Below are 18,435 nucleotides of genomic sequence, written 5' to 3'. Positions count from 1 at the left end.
TGTTTGACTTTTTATTGTATTTCTTATCAAAACATTAGACTGTTTTCTGAAATAAAAAAATCAAGTGTTAACAATTACAGTAAATTGTGACATCAAAATAGAAATGATTACATACACGCAGTCATTCTACCCTTACAAAAAAAGTCCTGCAGAAATATTCAATCATCTGAACAGTTTCTTTCACCGGCTGGGGCCCTCACCAACCGGCCATCTCGTTCATAGACTTATGTAATATGTACATTAAACAATCTCTGAACTGCACATAAAACAACTACATTAGCACTCCGTTCATCTCTATGCGCTGTGATACTGTAAATTTGTACATCGACTGCTCATTCCCTTGCAGCTCTGTTGCTACACATTTTGTATGTAAATTCTGGTCTGTATTTTAGTTTTAATGTCAAGTGCCTTTCTTGCTAGTGCTAACCCCAACAATGCAGTAATAACTATTGAACAATATAAGTAAGGTAGAACCAACACAAAATCTAGAAATATCAAAGTACACTATATACAGGGGTCAGTTCCCGTACCATATTTACAGTCTGCAGGGATTGATAGATATGGGGTAAGGTGACAAGGCATCAGGATATATGATAAATGGTAGCAGCAGTGTTTATGATTGTGTGTAGAGTCAGTATAAATGCATGTGTGTGTGAGCAAATGATGGATGGAGTGACTGTGTGGAGTATCAGTGTGTGTAGGGCCCTGTGAGTGTGCAGAGACTTGACGCACAGGTACCGCTTGCTGTGTGGAAGCAGAGAACTGTCTATGGCTTAGGTGGTTGGAGTCTAACGATTTTCCGGGCCTTCCTTTCACACCGCCTGTTGGAGGTCCTGGATGGCAGGCATCTCGGCCCCAGTGATGTACTGTGCTGTCCACCCCACTCTCTGCAGCGCCATGCTATCGAGGGCAGTACTATTGCCATACTTAAGCAGTGAACAGGGAGTACAGGAGGGCACTAAGTACGCACCCCTGTGGGGCCCACGTGTTGAGGGTCAGCGTGGCAGAGGTGATGTTGCCTACCAGCACTTGGGGCAGACCATCAAAGTCCAGGATCCAGTTGCAGAGGAAGGTGTTCAGTCCCAGGGTCCTAAGCTTTGTTGATCTTGGAGGGGACACTGGTGTTGAACATTATTCCTCTTATTTAGGTGGGTGAGGCTGGTATGGAGTGCACTTGAGATTGCCTCGTTTATGGATCTGTTGGGGTGGTATGCAAATTGGCGTGGGTCTGGGATGATGGAGTTGATGTGTGCCATAACAAGCCTCACATAGCACTTGATGATTACAGGTGTGAGTGCTATGGGGTGGTAGTCATTGTGGTATGAAGACTTAGAGTCCTTAGAGCAGCGTTTCCCAACTCTGTCCTCGGGACCCCAAGGGGTGCGAGTTTTTTTTTTTGTTGCCCTAACACTACACGGCTGATTCAAAATGTAAAAGCTTGATGATTAGTTGAATCAGAGGTGTAGTGCTAGGGTAAAAAAACAAAACGTGGACCGAGATTGGGAAACCCTGCCTTAGAGTTCTTGTCTCTAAATGTTGTCTGTCACTAGCAGCACCATATTACCAAGTAAAGTTCTGAGTATGTGTAAATACACTTGACGAATGAAGGTAATTTTGATTCCTGCAGTAATTACCATATCCTGCAGGAATATCAAAAATCCAGGACTGAGTTTGGGAAAACATGATTTAGCAGACGCTCTTAACCCTAATTGCGCCTGTAAGTCGCTCTGGATAAGTGCCTTGCTCAAGGGCTCATCGGCAGATTTTTTTTTACCTAGTATTGTCAGTGATTCGAATCAGCAACCTTTTGGTTACTGGCCCAAAGCTCCTAACTGCTAGGCTACCTGCCACCTGTTCACAAAAGCAAAAATTCCTCCAGGAAATGTATCTTTTAGTTTTCAGAATGATTTATATATTTTTGTTAAGCAATTTGTTACATGGTAGGCTATCTCTACCTAACTGCCATATAGTGTGACTGCTTGGTTTAGAGTAGACTAGAGCAGTTTAACTGCATACATTTTAGAGACAAAGTATGCCATCAAGTGGACAAAATGGAAATCACCTTGTAGTATACTACTGTCATCTGTAGGTGGCAGTGTTGGACCATCTGGCCCACTATCATCCCCAGTAGGCTTCAGTATCATCATAACAAACAATGACTGTATCAAAGGCAAAAGCAGCAAGTAAAAACGAATTAATTCATGATTTACAAAATATATTGTAGCTTAATGGCCAAAAGTTTGTTTGTACCATGTTTTGTTTTGCTGCCATGTTGTGCTGCTACCATTTGTTGTCATGTGGTGTTGCTACCATGCTGTGTTGTCATGTGTTGCTTCCATGCTATGTTGTCTTTATGTAGTGTTGTCTTGTCGTGATGTGTGTTTTGTCCTATATTTTTATTTTTAATCCCAGCCCCTGTCCCTGCAGGAGGCCTTTTGCCTTTTGACAGGCCGTCAGTGTAAATAAGAATGTGCTCTTAACTGACTTTCCTAGTTAAATAAAGAAAAAAGAAAAGTGGAAACGTCTGTCATTTAATTAAACACCTCCCAAATAAACAAAATAGATGTTCAATGGTGAGTCCTCAAAACATCACATGAGAGTAACCTAACCATTCAGTTGATTCTGTCACTGGCAACAAATGGTCTGAAGTCAATGAAATATGTATCTTTTGATTAGATTATTTAACAAATTGTCACCACCATGCTTGTTGCTATGACGCTATTATGTCATGGTGCTTTTATTTGATGTATTAGTTCAATGCAGGCCTATATGCTACATTGACAGAGTGAAAATTGTATGAGCACAAAGGATTACTTGCTAGGGCAAGTACTAGTTGTGTTATGCATGATTTATAACACATTAATAAAGGTTTATATTAAAAGTGATTTGATTAAAATAAATAGGGATTTGTAGGCTACATTTGACATGTTTTGTTGTTAATTTCTGCGTCACCACGTCCACTACGTGTCCCACGTGCAGATGTTTAGGTCCTCGTGCAGAACTACGTCACAACACTTCGCAGTTGGAAGAAAAACGTTTGAAAGAGGTAGAGATGCGACATCAAAACAACAATTTGTCGGATGGAACAGAGGGACATCTCGTGGATAATATCCACCGGTTGTCTTTGGACTATTAACAATCTAGAAACAGTAAAGACAGTATTTCCGAACATTTCAGAAAGGTGGTTTGTTCATAAAATCCCCCCCGGGTTTGACAGCACAGCAGCTCTCAACCGTTTCACGGCTTGTAAACAGATCCTCACACGTGACGATGGGAACCGCGGCTGTGCATTGTCTGTAGTCGCACAAAGGGAGCCATCCAGCGCATGTAGCAGGCTGGTGAGCGAGGCAGGTGGAGAGATGACTAGCCTGCCAATTTACGATAATAAGTCGACTCTTACGCTTTTCGTGTCTGTTTTGTTCTTATGGATGTAGGCAAGCTTTTTACGGAAATATTTCCTTTACTTGATGTCTGATTTGAGGAAAATCTGCGGAACGTTCAGAGGGTAATCAACTCAAAGCTTGTACACAAAGCTAGCCACGGCTGGTTTTCTGTAATCTTTTTGGTTAACGTAGCTAGCTAGCCTTTTTAGCTTCAACGGCGAACTGTAAAAAGGGGTATTTGTGTGTGAGCTCACTAGCTCCGTTTTTACTGGCTGGATGAGATGTCATTCATGATGGAGGATTCTGTAGAGTCGGACTGGGTGGCCGTTCGACCAAATGTTTTCGACGAAAAGGAAAGACACAAATTCATTTTCATCGTTGCTTGGAACGAGATCGAGGGAAAGTTCGCCATAACCTGCCACGATAGAACAGTACAGAAACGGACAGCGTTTCGGGATTCGCTATTGGAAACTGTCGAATGCGACCTCGTATCCCCCGTCACCGTCAAACTAGCCCCCGAGGCAGACAAACACAAAACTCCAATAAAAAGTCCTACCAAAAGGAAAGATGACATCTCCACATTGGTTAAAGTTAGATGTAACGTAAGCCCGAAAGAAATAAAAACGACAAAGAGCCACATTCGAGAGAGAACTGCGGCGGTGGGTTCCTCGTCAAGGCCAGCCGAGCGTGTTATCAAAACACTGGGATCGTGGGACATCGTGTCCTGCAAGGTGACCGACATTGAGGTCCTGGAACCAGCGGATGTCCCTAGTTTGCCTCGCTCCCCGGATGATGGCGACGGAGAGGAGTCGGACAGCAGCCGAGAGGGCTACAGCTGGGCTGGGCTATTCTCCTTCCAGGACGTCCGGGCAGCCCACGTTCAACTCTGCGCGGTCAACTCGGACCTGGAGCCCTGTCTGCCCCCCTTTCCTGAGGAGCCGGTGGGCATGTGGACGGTGCTTTTCGGGGCCCCGGAGGTGTCCCAGCGGGAAACGGATGCCCTGTGTTACCAACTCCAGGTGTACCTGGGCCATGCTCTAGACACCTGTGGCTGGAAGATCCTTGCTCAGGTGCTTTTTACGGAGAGTGATGACTCAGAAGAGTACTATGAGAGTTTGAGTGAGCTGAGACAGAAGGGTTATGAGGATGCTCTCCAGAGGGCCAAGAAACGTCTCCAAGAGGTAAATTAAACTTCACTCCTGTCTCTCAGCACCCATGTTTTATTGGGGAATAGCTAAACGTTGTGAACAACCAGTCTCCAGACAAAAATAACAAGTGTAGCTACATTAATCCTCAACTGTTCTGCATGACTAACACTAGAAAATTGCTGCCTTAAATTTTGAATAACACAAGAGAATTGATTTCATGCCGTCATATTATCATCATCATTCTGGTCTCACAATGAAGAGATGTTAGTGTTTCACATGAAGGAGAATGCCTGGATAAATTCCTGACACTCTTTACTGTGTTTACAATTGTGTTAAGCTGGCATTACTGTACATTACTGTGTACACACACACACTGTGTCCATGGGCTGATGAGATCCAAAATGCATGTCAGGGTCACCCAACCACATGGTCGTCTCTCCCCCTCTCTCTTAATTCAATTCAAAGTGTTTTATTGGCATGGGGAACATGCATTGCCAAAGCAAGTGAAATGGATAATGATCAAAAGTGAAATAAACATCTGTTGCTCTAAACTCCACAGTCCCAGGCCTGTAATATGATCCTGCCCTGACAATCCAGTTGGCTTGCTAGGTGGAGTGGAGTCCATGGTTATAGTTGGATAATGGGGTATGGGTCCACCACACTTAAGTCATGCAGTTCAGCAAACTTAGTTTGAATGTTATCATTTGAATGGCTACTATGATGACAAGAAAGGACAATCAACATTCTAGTAACAAAGACCAGTGCTAGTAACAAAGACCAGTGCTAGTAACAAAGACCAAAGCTCCTCCTTTAGGGCAGCTCCTACTATCACCCTGTTATAATCATCATCGTTATTTTAAGTGCTAGGGCACGCTTTATATAAAAACTATCCGCTCCTGCTTCTCTCTTTATCTCTCCATCCCCATATGTCTGTCTTCACAATCTCTCTGTCATAGTGTGTGTGTTTTGAGTCAGAGACCACAGAACATCTGATCAGGCTAGGACAGGGCATGACTAACCGGTGCAAATAAGACTCAGAATCAGGCTATTGCTTGGCGTTACAAAAGGGTGTTTCACTCATTATGAGGACTAGATTGTTATTAGGTAGGCTAATGTTAATTATGTTATGACAAATGTATAAACATTTGGCTGAACGTGGACTGATTTGTACTGTGTGAAGAGTACACTGTCCTTTGTTTTTATGGAAAAACTTGGGTAAGAATGATGGCAGGATGTTGATGGCAGTGGAGGTTATTAGGTTATTACTGGAAAGATTGTGTATTCCCTATTGCAATGATGACCTGGTTTGACTCCGTAAGGTGTTACTTCCTCATGTCTGGACTGAGAGAGAGACAGAACACTGTTTTCATATTGTAGGTAAATGAAGCTCATAAAACAACTGGGGTAATGCCTCATCTAGTGTGTGTGGAGGTGCCTGAAAGTGACTTCACATTAGAGGTCGACTGATTTAGGATTTTTCAATACCGATATCAATTATTTGAGGACCAAAAAAAGCTGATACCGATTTAAAAAAATTAAAAAACGTATATATTTGTAATAATGTGTCACGGCTGGCTGAAGGACTGGACCAAGGTGCAGCATGGTAAGCATACATTTTCTCTTTATTAAAAAATGCCACAGACAAAACGAAGAACAAAAACCAAACCGTGAAGCTTTGGGCTATGTGCCCTGAACAAAGACAAAGTTAACTTCCCACAAAACAGGTGGGGGAAAGGGTACCTAAGTATGGTTCTCAATCAGAGACAACGATAGACAGCTTCCTCTGATTGAGAACCACACCCGGCCAAACACATAGAAATAGAAATTCATAGAACATAGACTGCCCACCCAAATCACACCCGGACCAAACCAAAATAGACACATAAAATGCTCTCTACGGTCAGGGCGTGACATAATGACAATTACAACAATACTGAATGAACAATGAACACTTTTATATTAACTTAATATAATACATAAATAAAATCAATTTAATCTCAAATAAATAAGGAAACATGCTCAATTTGGTTTAAATAATGCAAAAAAACACAGTGTTGGAGAAGAAAGTAAAAGTGCAATATGTGCCATGTAAAAAAGCTAACTTCTAAGTTCCTTGCTCAGAACATGAGAACATGTGAAAGCTGGTGGTTCAATATTCCCAGTTAAGAAGTTTTAGGTTGTAGTTATTATAGCAATTATGATGCGTCAACTATTTATCTCTATATAATTTGTATTTCATATACCTTTGACTATTGGATGTTCTAATAGGCACTTTAGTATTGCCAGCCTAATCTCAGGAGTTGATAGGCTTGAAGTCATAAACAGTGCTGTGAGCAAGCATTGCTAAGCGCTGCTGGAAAACGCAGTAAAGTTTGCATGAATGCTTGCGAGCCTGCTGCCGCTCAGTCAGACTGCTCTATCAAATCGTAGACTTAATTATAAAATAATTAACACAGAAATTCGAGCCATTAATATGGTCAAATTCAGACACTATCATTTCAAAAACAAAACGTTTATTTTTTCAGTGAAATACGGAACCGTTTAGTATTTTATCGAACGGGCGGCAACCCTAAGTCTAAATATTACAGTTACATTGCACAACCTTCAATGTTATGTCATAATTGTGTAAAATTCTGGCAAATTAGTTTGCAACGAGCCAGGCGGCCCAAACTGTTGCATATACCCTGACTCTGCGTGCAATGAACGCAAAAGAAGTGACACAATTTCCCTAGTTAATATTGTCTGCTAACATGAATTTATTTAAACTAAATATGCAGGTTTAAAAATATATACTTCTGTGTATTGATCTTAAGAAAGGCATTGATGTTAATGGTTAGGTACATTCGTGCAACAATTGTGCTTTTTTCGCGAATGCGCTTTTGTTAAATCCTCTCCCATTTGGCGAAGTAGGCTGTGATTCGATAAAAAATGTACAGGCACCGCATTGATTATATGCGACGCAGGACATGCTAGTTAACCTCTCTAGGGTACGTGGGTAAGCGTCCCACCTCGTCAACAGCCAGTGAAACTGCAGGGCACAGAAACAACAGAAATCCCATAATAAAAATTCCTGACAAAAGTCAGAAATAGCATTAAAATTAATCACATACCTTTGATGATCTTCATCTGGGGGCACTCCCAGGTCTCCATGTTAGACAAATGTTTGTTTTGTTCGACAATGTCGATCTTTATGAGCAAAAACCTCCTTTTTGTTTGCGCGTTTTGTCCAGTAATCTGAATGCAGAAGGCACTAATTCCAGGACCAAAAGTTTTTAAAAAGTACAATAAAAATTTGTAGAAACATGCCAAATGATGTTTAAAATCCATCCTTCGGTTGTTTTTGTCATAAATAATCAATAATATTTCAACCGGACAAAAGCTTCGTCAATAGGAAAGGAGAAACAAGAAAGGGGAGTTCACGATCAGGGCGCATGGCTGATGAATGGAAATTTCCATTGGTCACTGATTGAAAGTGCTGTATCTCCCTCATTTTTCAGAGTAAAAGCCTGAAACAATGCCTAAAGACTGGTCACATGTAGAGGAAGCCATAGAGACCGTGAACTGGGTCTTTGTATGGTGGATAGGCTTTCAATGGAAAAACAGGCTTTCAAAATAATAGTACTTCCTGGTTGGATTTTCCTCGGGTTTTCCCCTGCCATATCAGTTCTGTTATACTCAGACATTATTTTAACAGTTTTGGAAACTTTAGAGTGTTTTATATCCAAATCTACTAATTATATGCATATCCTATCTTCTGGGACTGAGTAGTAGACAGTTTAATTTGGGCATGCTTTTCATTCAAAATTCCAAATGCTGCCCCCTACCCTAGTGAAGTTAACCTAGTAATATCATCAACCATGTGTAGTTAACTAGTAGTGAAGATTGATTGTTTTTTTATAAGATAAGTTTAATGCTAGCTAGCAACTTACCGTGGCTCCTTGCTGCACTCGCGTAACAGGTGGTCAGCCTGTCACGCAGTTTCCTCGTGGAATGCAATGTAATCGGCAATAATCAGCGTCCAAAAAATGCCGATTACCGATTGTTATGAAAACTTGAAATCGGCCCTAATTAATCGGCCATGCCGATTTCCCCCCCCCCCTCCCCCCTCCCCTCTTTTGACCATTCAGATCAGCTCTTTTGACAGTAATTGGGCAAAAGATCAGAATTGGGCTGCCTGTGTAAACGCAGCCTTCTGAATGTTTTGGTTTCGGCTGGCGCCTATCCAAACTTGGGGAGGGAACGGAACGAGTGTGCTCGCGTACTCCCTTTAAAGCAGTGGTCACCAAACTACGGCCCGCGGGCCGGATACGGCCCGTCAGCACATTTGGCCCGGCCCTCTGAACAATACCAGAGACGCTATCGAATTTTTTTCCTATTTGGCCTCCAGAAAAAAAATCCTAGGCCCGGCCCTGTCAAAGAGAGAACGGAATAATGGCGAAAAGGTTAGGTAAGAGAAAATTGATTCAGCATGCAGGGTATTTAACCTGCAGTGGACAAACGATTTTTTTTTTGTTCAATGCAAAGAAAAGTCTGTTTGTCTCATCTGTCAAGAGACGGTGGCGGTATTCAAAGAATACAATCTTCGCCGACACTATGAATCCCTTCACAAAGACAAGTACGATAGCTTGCAAGGCCAAATACGAGCAGACAAACTCTCAAAGCTAAAAAGTGGACTACTATCTCAGCAGAATACATTTGTACGCCAAGCTCAGCTGAACCAGGCATCCGTTCGGGCCAGCTTTCGGGTTGCTAAACTGATAGCAAGAAGCGGTAAGCCTTTCACTGACGGAGAGTTTGTTAAGAAATGTATGGATGCTGTCGCGGAGGAGGTGTGTCCCGAGAAGAAAGATGCATTTAATGCCGTAAGTCTGTCGGCGAGTACAATCACCAGACGCGTTGAAGAAATCGGGAGTAATGTATATGCCCAGCTGCAGCAGAAGACGAAAGAATTTGACTTTTTTCATTAGCACTGGATGAGAGCACGGACGTGCAAGACACAGCGCAACTGCTCATTTTTATTCGTGGAGTTAGCGCAAACTTTGAGATATGCGAGGAGCTGGCAGCCCTCCAAAGTCTCAAAGGGACTACAACGGGAGAGGATATTTTTGACAAAGTGTGCCAAACCATGGAGAAGTTGGACCTGGACTGGTCAAAGCTAGCTAGCATCACGACTGACGGGGCTCCTAGCATGGTGGGCGAAACTCGCGGTCTAATAGGACGCATGAACCGGGAGTTGGAAAAAGGGGTCTCACCGCCCCGCTACGAGTCCACTGCCTAATTCACCAGCAAGCACTGTGCTGCAAAGTGTTGAAGTGGGATTCTGTAATGAAGGTTGTGGTGTCGTGCATAAACTTCATCAGAGCAAAGGGACTTAAACACAGGCAGTTCCAAGAATTCCTGTCTGAACTGGAGTCTACGCACGGAGATGTGCTGTACTACACAGAGGTCCGATGGCTGAGCCGGGCAGAGTTTTGAGGCGTTTTTACGAGCTGCTACCCGAAATTAACGCATTTCTTCATTTAAAAGACAAAACGGTCCCAGAGCTGATCGACCCAGAATGGAAATGGCACCTCGCATTTTTAACAGACGTGACAGAAATACTTAACAGCCTTAACTTGCAGCTACAAGGCGAGGGGAAACTCATTTGCGACATGTATTCACACATAAAAGCATTTGAGGTGAAATTAGCGCTGCTTTTGGAACAAGTGAAAAAGCGCAACTTCGTCCATCTTCCTGCTACCCAAAACCTGTCGACAGAGAACCCAGCGGTCCCGTTCCCAGCTGAAAAGTGCGTGGAAGCACTGGAAATGCTGAAGGCGGAGTTCGGTGTGCGATTCAGTGAACTACATGTTCATGCAAAAGAAATCCGTCTTTTTCAGAACCCCTTTGTTGCCGACATTGATGAAGCCCAGCCTTCATATCAGTTTGAGTTGGCTGAGTTACAGAACTGTGATGTTCTGAAAGACGCATTGAAGCCCAACAGTCTCATTGACTTCTATGCCGCCCTCCCAAACGACACATATCCAAACATCAAAAAACACGCAATGATAATGTCCACAGTTTTTGGCAGCACGTATATCTGCGAGAAAACCTTTTCTCGCATGAAACTGCTGAAAACCCCGATGAGATCAAGATTGACAGATGAACATTTGCATCAGTGCTTGAGACTGGCTGTAACTAGAATGGAACCTGATATTCAACTTCTCACCAGCCAGATGCAGGCCCACAGTTCACACTGATGAACATACATAGGTAAGCTCACTTTTCTGACTTGAATGAGTCATTCTGAGCATAAACAAATATAATCATAATAAAATCTACTGGGATAAAATCCATCTTTACAACCATACTGGTAGTGAAATGTATTGTGCTGTGTAGGTGCTGTATCACTTAGTTCCGTTTCTCAACCTGCTTCTTTTGTGGTTTTCACAGGGAAGTTGATGAGAGAGAGCTGCAAACAGCGGTGTCTACAAGCCTACTGGAACCTACAAAAGGATTATAAGGAAGGAACACAAGAACTTTAAGAGACTGCTCATATGTGTCAGAGAGATTCTGCTCTGACAACTGAGCTGAACTTTTATCTGTTAAGATTGTGCATGGCACGACAGAAAGTTAATGTTCCATGGCTTTTTTTTCTATGAAGAACCCAGAGAGAGTTATTTAGTTATTATTTATTTCCTGTTTTTTCTGTGAAGAACTCAGAGAGGGTTATTTAGTTATTATTTATTTCATTAATAGTGTTATTATTTGTTTCCTGACTTTTTTTCTGTAAAGAACCTGGAAAGGGTTATTTGGTTATGTGTGGCTTTCTGGAAAACAATAAATTTTTTAAGCTCCCCTACGATCGTCACACTTTTTCTGTTACAAACTGACACCGGCCCCCCATCAGAGAAGGGAAAAGTTATGTGGCCCTCACAGGAAAAAGTTTGGGGACCCCTGCTTTAAAGCAAGAAAAAAGCTGCAATAGTACTGAATATCTTGAGATGCTGTAGCCAGTATACACTTCCTCAAAATAGTCAAAAGTAATCAAAGAGAACTCAAGAAAGTGGTTCGTGACCTAAAAGAATGCACCACCAGGGGTCATATTAACAGAAAAGATAATATGCATTAGAAATATCTTGTGTTTTGTAACTGCTAATTTTGTGCTTTATTTGCACTTCTTCACTCGAGATGAGAATTCACATACGGGCATTCTATCAGCACACAGTGCTCTGACTGATGTGTAGCTACTTTTCTGTGGTGCTTTTCTCAGTGTAGCCTACTTTTGTCTGGTAAAATGCAAGATTAACTTCAAACAAAACATTAGGAAATATCCTGTCCACTTTCTTTCTATGATCAACGTTACAAATATGATGGCCTTGCATAGTTTCTGCCCACTTTCCTTCTATGATAAACATTGCAAATTTGATGGCCTTGCATAGTTTCTGGCCAAAATACCTTGCTTTTTCATTGTAAGCTGATTTGCTTGTGTGGCTGCTAGCCAAATAGCGTTGCACTTAAGCTACAGTATTTTCTGCCAAATGTGTTGCGCTAATGTATTTTCTGTGAAGGAAAACTTTAGATCCAAGCCCCTGATCACACTATTGAAGCAAAAAAACACTGTTGATTTTCAATATGGTTTAAAATGTAGATTTGTTTGATGTTCTGTAACATTACACATATTGCTACCAAACCGTTTGGTACAGGGACCTCCTTTCGGTCTACACTGTGAACCCAAATGAATACATATTTAAAAAATGTAAACGCTATGCCTATGGTATGCTGCGTTGTATGCCATTGACTCTTGAGTAAATCTGAGCTATTAGGCTATTCTGTTAAAACAACTAGAGCCTATGTGCACGTTGTAATACAAATTTGGATCTTAACTGTTGCATTTCAAACTATCCTTTTGAGTCGCAGCCGGGAACTGTCCCACTGGTCACACATTGGTTGAATCAATGTTGTTTTGACGTCATTTCCAACATGGAATAGACGTTGAATTGACGTCTGTGCCCAGTGGGGTACGATGGCGAGAATTTTAAGCCAGAATCCTCCATAGGATCCTCCATAGTTTGTGAACATTTTGGCTTCAGAGTAGATCACAATGGCGATGGACAGAGAGTTGTGGATAAAATGTTGACAGTATGTTGCCACTGCTCAACAATAATGGCCTATGCAGCTCCCAACACCTCAAACATGTTGACACATTTATGCTGACAGTATTCCTAGCACCGGAGCAAGGCGGAAATGCAAAGAAACAACAGCACAACATTGTCTCCCCTCTGTATTCAAGCAGCCCTTCACAGCTGATTGTAATAGAGAGAAGAAATGGTATGCTGCGGACAAAGACGGTACAGTATGCTTTTCATGAGAGTGGCGCTTAGCTTGTTGTTGTCGCCCAATCACAAGTCATCAAAGGGGCCCTACAGTCATAGAGCCTCTGTGTGGCAAAGAAAGTTAGGAGATTATTCAATCAATGAAGGACTGGCCCCGACATTTTTTTTTTATCTTGGTCGACCAAGAGTGACCATTTTAAATGTTAAAATATGTATTTTTCCATATATAGACTAACCCTATGAGTTTTAATAAAATCAACTATATCTAGGCTACTGAGTTTGTCTGATGCCTTAAGCACACTGTGATGTAAATAATTAGACACGCAAATTACTGAAGGGAGCCCCAGAGATCAAGGTAACCTAGCCAGAAGAAAAAAAACCTGTTCCCGATCCCCCTCCTCCAGCTGCTGCTGGCCTTTGCAGATTCTGCCGTTATCCTCCTGAAGTTGACGGTAATAGGCTACACCAGGGGTCGGCAACCTTTTCTATTTGAAGTGGCACTCAATCTTATAATTTCTACGCATTTCCGTGCCAGTTATGATTTTCATATGCACATTTTCGTGGAATCGTTTTATTCAATTTATAATAGTCTTTGTACCTCAATCATTATCATATGTTTAATACAAATTGTAATGGCCAACTATGTAAAAAATAATCTACATAAAGCCAACAAATAAAAACATTGCAGCCTGCAGGTTGAAAATATTCTGATTTAAAAAATAAATATCCTATAAAACACATTGTCTACTCATGGCCTGTCTTCAAGAAAGTTGAAGCATTGTATCAACTATCAACTTGGTCTGGCCTGAAGCTGGCACTAGCAAACTTGCAACATTGTAGAAAATATTCTTGGCCTTCAGAGTTTCCTGTGCCAGTGAGCTCCTGACAGACACAGCTGTAGGCTATTTGCGCAAGGGATAAGAAGTAATCAGGTAGGCCGATTTTATGACGTTTCCACCGGATCAGAGCATTACATTTTTTTTCCTCCTTTCACCCAAGTGGTTATCGAAAGAGAACTGGAAATCTTTTTCAAATAGGCTACGTTGAGGAACTATTGTCATTCTCAATAGATGTAAAAACAGGCTTAGTTTACTTGCTGTTTGAGGTGAATAAGAAATTACTTTGAGAAGCTCCACAGTGGTGGTGAGTTAAGACAATCAGAAATACTATCAGATCCCCATATGGGAACATTTATAGGCCTATATTTTTGTGCCGGTTGCCTAGGCCTACTTCTATGCGTAATCGGGGGCGCACCCTTAATCAACATTGACAGGAGCGTTTCAAACAAAAGACAATTCATAAATTGGCAACTTGTAAATGGAATGAAATACACCAAAACGTGTTCCTCAGAAATGTAGCCTAGGTTGTGTGGTCCGCAAACAACGTGTCCACACCGACAATGAGAACGGTAAAAGACTGTAATAATAATAATATATTGAATGCATTAACAGAAATTACCGTAACTAAACAAACAATTTATATAAACAATTATGGGATTTAACGGTAAATGTGATACTGGTGTGCCATCCCGCGGCAGACCAGACAGGTGTGAATTCGACAGGTGTCTCGTGCTATTTTTATTTTATTTGTGACTGCTCGACTAAAAAAATATTGGTCGACTAAATGGGGTCAGCCCTAAGACCCAATGTGGGGTCGCCTGATTTGAAAATGGGGTCGTCTGATTTGAAAATGCGGTCGCGAGAGAAACTCAGAAAACATAAACATTTTGCTTGGCTAATTGAACCGGGGTTCCATCAGTAACCTCCAATATCCGGTAGATGTGGTTGTAATTAACAGTGGTTTCTGAATGCCTTTATGGACCAGCACCTGCGGTTTCTGGAAAGGGGCCTTTGCAGGGTCCCCCACACAATGTACACATTTATGATGGCAATGTTGAGCACCCCCAAAACACATATTTCCACAATTTTCTGCCTATGCGTCCAACATTGTAATAGCTCCTCAGTTGGTCAAGATGGTCAACCCCGCCCATTTTCTTGTTGTAATCCATTACAAGCTCTGGAACAGATATAAGTTCCAACCACTTTTAACTTCTTATGGGTAGGTGGGACGCTAGCTGGCCAACATCCGGTGAAATTGCAGAGCGCCAAATTCAAAATACAGAAATAGTCAAATTAAACATTTATAAAAATACAATTGTTATACATCGGTTTAAAGATGAACTTCTTGTTAATCCAGCCACTGTGTCAGATTTCAAAAAGGGCTTTACGGCGAAAGCATACCATGTGATTATCTGAGGACAGCGCCCCGCTTACAAAAGCATGCAAACATTTTACAACCAATTAAAGGAATTACAAAAGTCAGAAATAGCGATAAAATTAATCACTTACCTTTGATGATCTTCATACGGTTGCAGTCACAAGAGTCCCAGGTAAACAATAAACGTTTGTTTTGTTCGATAAAGTCCCTCTTTATGTCCCAAAAACTCAGTTTTGTTGGCACGTTTTGTTCAGTAATCCACTGGCTCAAAGGTGGTCATGACATGCAGACGAATACACCCTAATTGTACCTGTAAAGTTTGTAGAAACATGTCAAATTAACTTTATAAATAAGCCTCAGGTTGTCTATGGTCTAAATAATTGATCATATTTTAACCGGACAATAGCGTCTTCGATAGAAAAGGAAAAACAACGAACGGCACGCAATCGGTCACGCAAAACAGCTCTGGTTCATTCTACAGTCCACTTAGAAAATGGTCTCGTTCTTTCTAATTTTTCAGAATACAAGCATGAAACAATGTCTAAAGACTGTTGACATCTAGTGGAAGCCATAGGAATTGAAATCTTGGTCCTATCCCAATACATACTGTATAGGCATTCAATACTGTATAGGCATTCAATTGAAAATTTCCCACATCAAAAATATCCCACTTCCTGGATGGATTTTCCTCAGGTTTTCGCCTGCCAACTCAGTTCTGTTATACTCACAGACATTTATTTGAACAGTTTTGGAAACTTTAGAGTGTTTTCTATTCAATACTACCATGCATATGCATATCCTAGCTTCTGTTCCTAAGTAACAGGCAGTTTACATTGGGCACCTCATTCATCCAAAATTCTAAATACTGCCCCCTACCCAGAGTGGTTAAAGACAACTCCAAAACCCCTGCTACTGTCACCTTCGTCCCAGGCTGTCTGGCACAAGGGTGAATGGTAAGACTTTGGGCAGACATACTCCATGGAAACATAGGCTTCCCTCTCGGGTGTGCTATCCCTCTTCTCCTCCCTCTGCTTCTTCCTCTCACTCTGCTTTATCCTCTCCCTCTGCTTCCTCCACTCCCCCCTCCTCTCTGTCTCCCTCCTCCTCTCCCTGTTCCCCTTCCTGATCCTTTTCACTCTCCTCTTCCTCTCTCCCTCTACTCTCCTCTTGCTCCATTCCCCTGCCTCGCTCCACATCTCTATCACTCCAGTCATCTCTAACTCCTCTTCCTCCCTGCCTTTTTGCTGCTAAGCCCTGATTCTCCACATCACTTCCCTCACTTTCCCTGACCTAGAGGAACAGAGTAACAGAGGGAGAGGAGGGGAGCAACAAATAGGATACCATTGTAGTCAGGAACATAATCTCTCTCTCCCTCTCACACAGTCTCTTTCTTTCTCTCAACCTTAGACTCTCTTCCTATTAATCACCTCTTAGGGTTTTCCATAATAAATTGTGTGATACAGTTACACGCCTCCCATTCCACACTTTCCCGCCCTCTCCCGCTCTCTCTTTCGCCTCAATCAATTCTCAACTAGAGATTTCGCCAATGTTAGCTGATTAGTTACGAAGATGGGACAGTTTCCAAATGTAATTGCATCGGTAGAAACAGGACAAAACAAGCCCCTTGTTAGCTGGCTATGTAATTAAATATCCAACTCAATATCATATGAGCTCCACTGCATAGGCATCTACCTTAACACAACAGCTAAGCTGTCAAATAATAGGAAAACAAGGCAATGTATAGCCTATGAATATCTGCACCTAGCAAACCTGACAAACCATAACCTAAGCAGACAAACACAAAGACTCTACTCATTTTGGTGGCTAGTTCGCTGGATGTCTGTATGGATAGCTAGTGAAAGTGATAGCTGAGGGTGACGATTCATGAGCGCAGCCCAAATTTACCGCTACACACAACTTGCCTAACAGACTAACTAGCTAGCAAGCTATAGCAAGCATCTTGGGCCGTTTCCATCTTTTAATTACATCAGTAGAAACAAGACAAAATACAGCTAAACACTGCAACTATTTCCATGAGGCCGAGAGCAATCATTTGAGCTCCACCGCTGATGTGCTTGCCTGTACCAACTAAGTGATCATGACAGGACGTGCTAATCTGACTCAAAGTTTCACAGCAAACATTGACAACACCAAGCATATATCTACTGTTTACATATTTCACTCACCTTGACATCACCGCTTTTCATTGTGCAAGTATGTGTTCGAATCCTTATCACCAACCAACATAAATGCAGCCTCTTTCACAGTGAAAAGTCGTGCCTACTTCAGCGCTGTCATTTTGGCTAATGAAGTGGGAAAAAAAGACAAATGACAGCATGACCTTTTTCTGGTTGACAACAACAGCCACACGAATATGACAAGTTTGCAAGTAAATTTTGTGATTATTAACACTGATATTATTGTTAGAAAAACAAGGCCGTTCGCTGCCGCTATAGTAATTTAATGAAAGGCCGTTCGCTGCCGCTATAGTAATTTAATGAAAGGCCGTTCGCTGCCGCTATAGTAATTTAATGAAAGGCCGTTCGCTACCGCTATAGTAATTTAATGAAAGGCCGTTTAATAATGAAAGACCGTTCGCTGCGCTGTAATTTAATGAAAGGCCGTTCGCTGCCGCTATAGTAATTTAATGAAAGGCCGTTCGCTGCCGCTATAGTAATTTAATGAAAGGCCGTTCGCTGCCGCTATAGTAATTTAATGAAAGGCCGTTAGTAATTTAATGAAAGGCGCTGCGCTATTGTAATTTAATGAAAGGCCGTTCGCTGCCGCTATAGTAATTTAATGAAAGGCCGTAATTTAATGAAAGGCGTTCTGCCCCTATAGTAATTTAATGAAAGGCCGTTCGCTGCCGCTATAGTAATTTAATGAAAGGCCGTTCGCTGCCGCTATAGTAATTTAATGAAAGGCCGTTCGCTGCCCCTATAGTAATTTAATGAAAGGCCGTTCGCTGCCGCTATAGTAATTTAATGAAAGGCCGTTCGCTGCCCCTATAGTAATTTAATGAAAGGCCGTTCGCTGCCCCTATAGTAATTTAATGAAAGGCCGTTCGCTGCCGAAAGGCCGTTTCGCTGCCGCTATAGTAATTTAATGAAAGGCCGTTCGCTGCCGCTATAGTAATTTAATGAAAGGCCGTTCGCTGCCCCTATAGTAATTTAATGAAAGGCCGTTCGCTGCAGCTATAGTAATTTAATGAAAGGCCGTTCGCTGCCGCTATAGTAATTTAATGAAAGGCCGTTCGCTGCCGCTATAGTAATTTAATGAAAGGCCGTTCGCTGCCGCTATGGGTTCTAAAGAGTTTTAAGCTACAAAATGATTTAGCCCGCATTGCTGAAAGATAACTCTCAGAAGCACGTA

General features: G+C 41.9%; 1 protein-coding gene across 1 annotated transcript in view; it reads left to right on the top strand.

The window, feature by feature from the left end:
• The first annotated feature begins 2,998 nt into the window (after positions 1-2,998).
• The window catches only part of LOC115121031 (junction-mediating and -regulatory protein-like), a 62,905-nt gene continuing 47,468 nt past the window's right edge, over positions 2,999-18,435 (top strand). Inside the window, exon 1 of the mRNA XM_029650054.2 lies at positions 2,999-4,564. Coding sequence (XP_029505914.2) covers positions 3,665-4,564 — 900 coding nt within the window. The 5' untranslated portion in view covers positions 2,999-3,664. The remainder of the gene's footprint in view (positions 4,565-18,435) is intronic.

This window comes from Oncorhynchus nerka, linkage group LG4 (assembly GCF_034236695.1).
Source record: "Oncorhynchus nerka isolate Pitt River linkage group LG4, Oner_Uvic_2.0, whole genome shotgun sequence".
Classification (NCBI taxonomy): domain Eukaryota; kingdom Metazoa; phylum Chordata; class Actinopteri; order Salmoniformes; family Salmonidae; genus Oncorhynchus; species Oncorhynchus nerka.
This window is presented reverse-complemented; position numbering and strand designations above follow the sequence as displayed.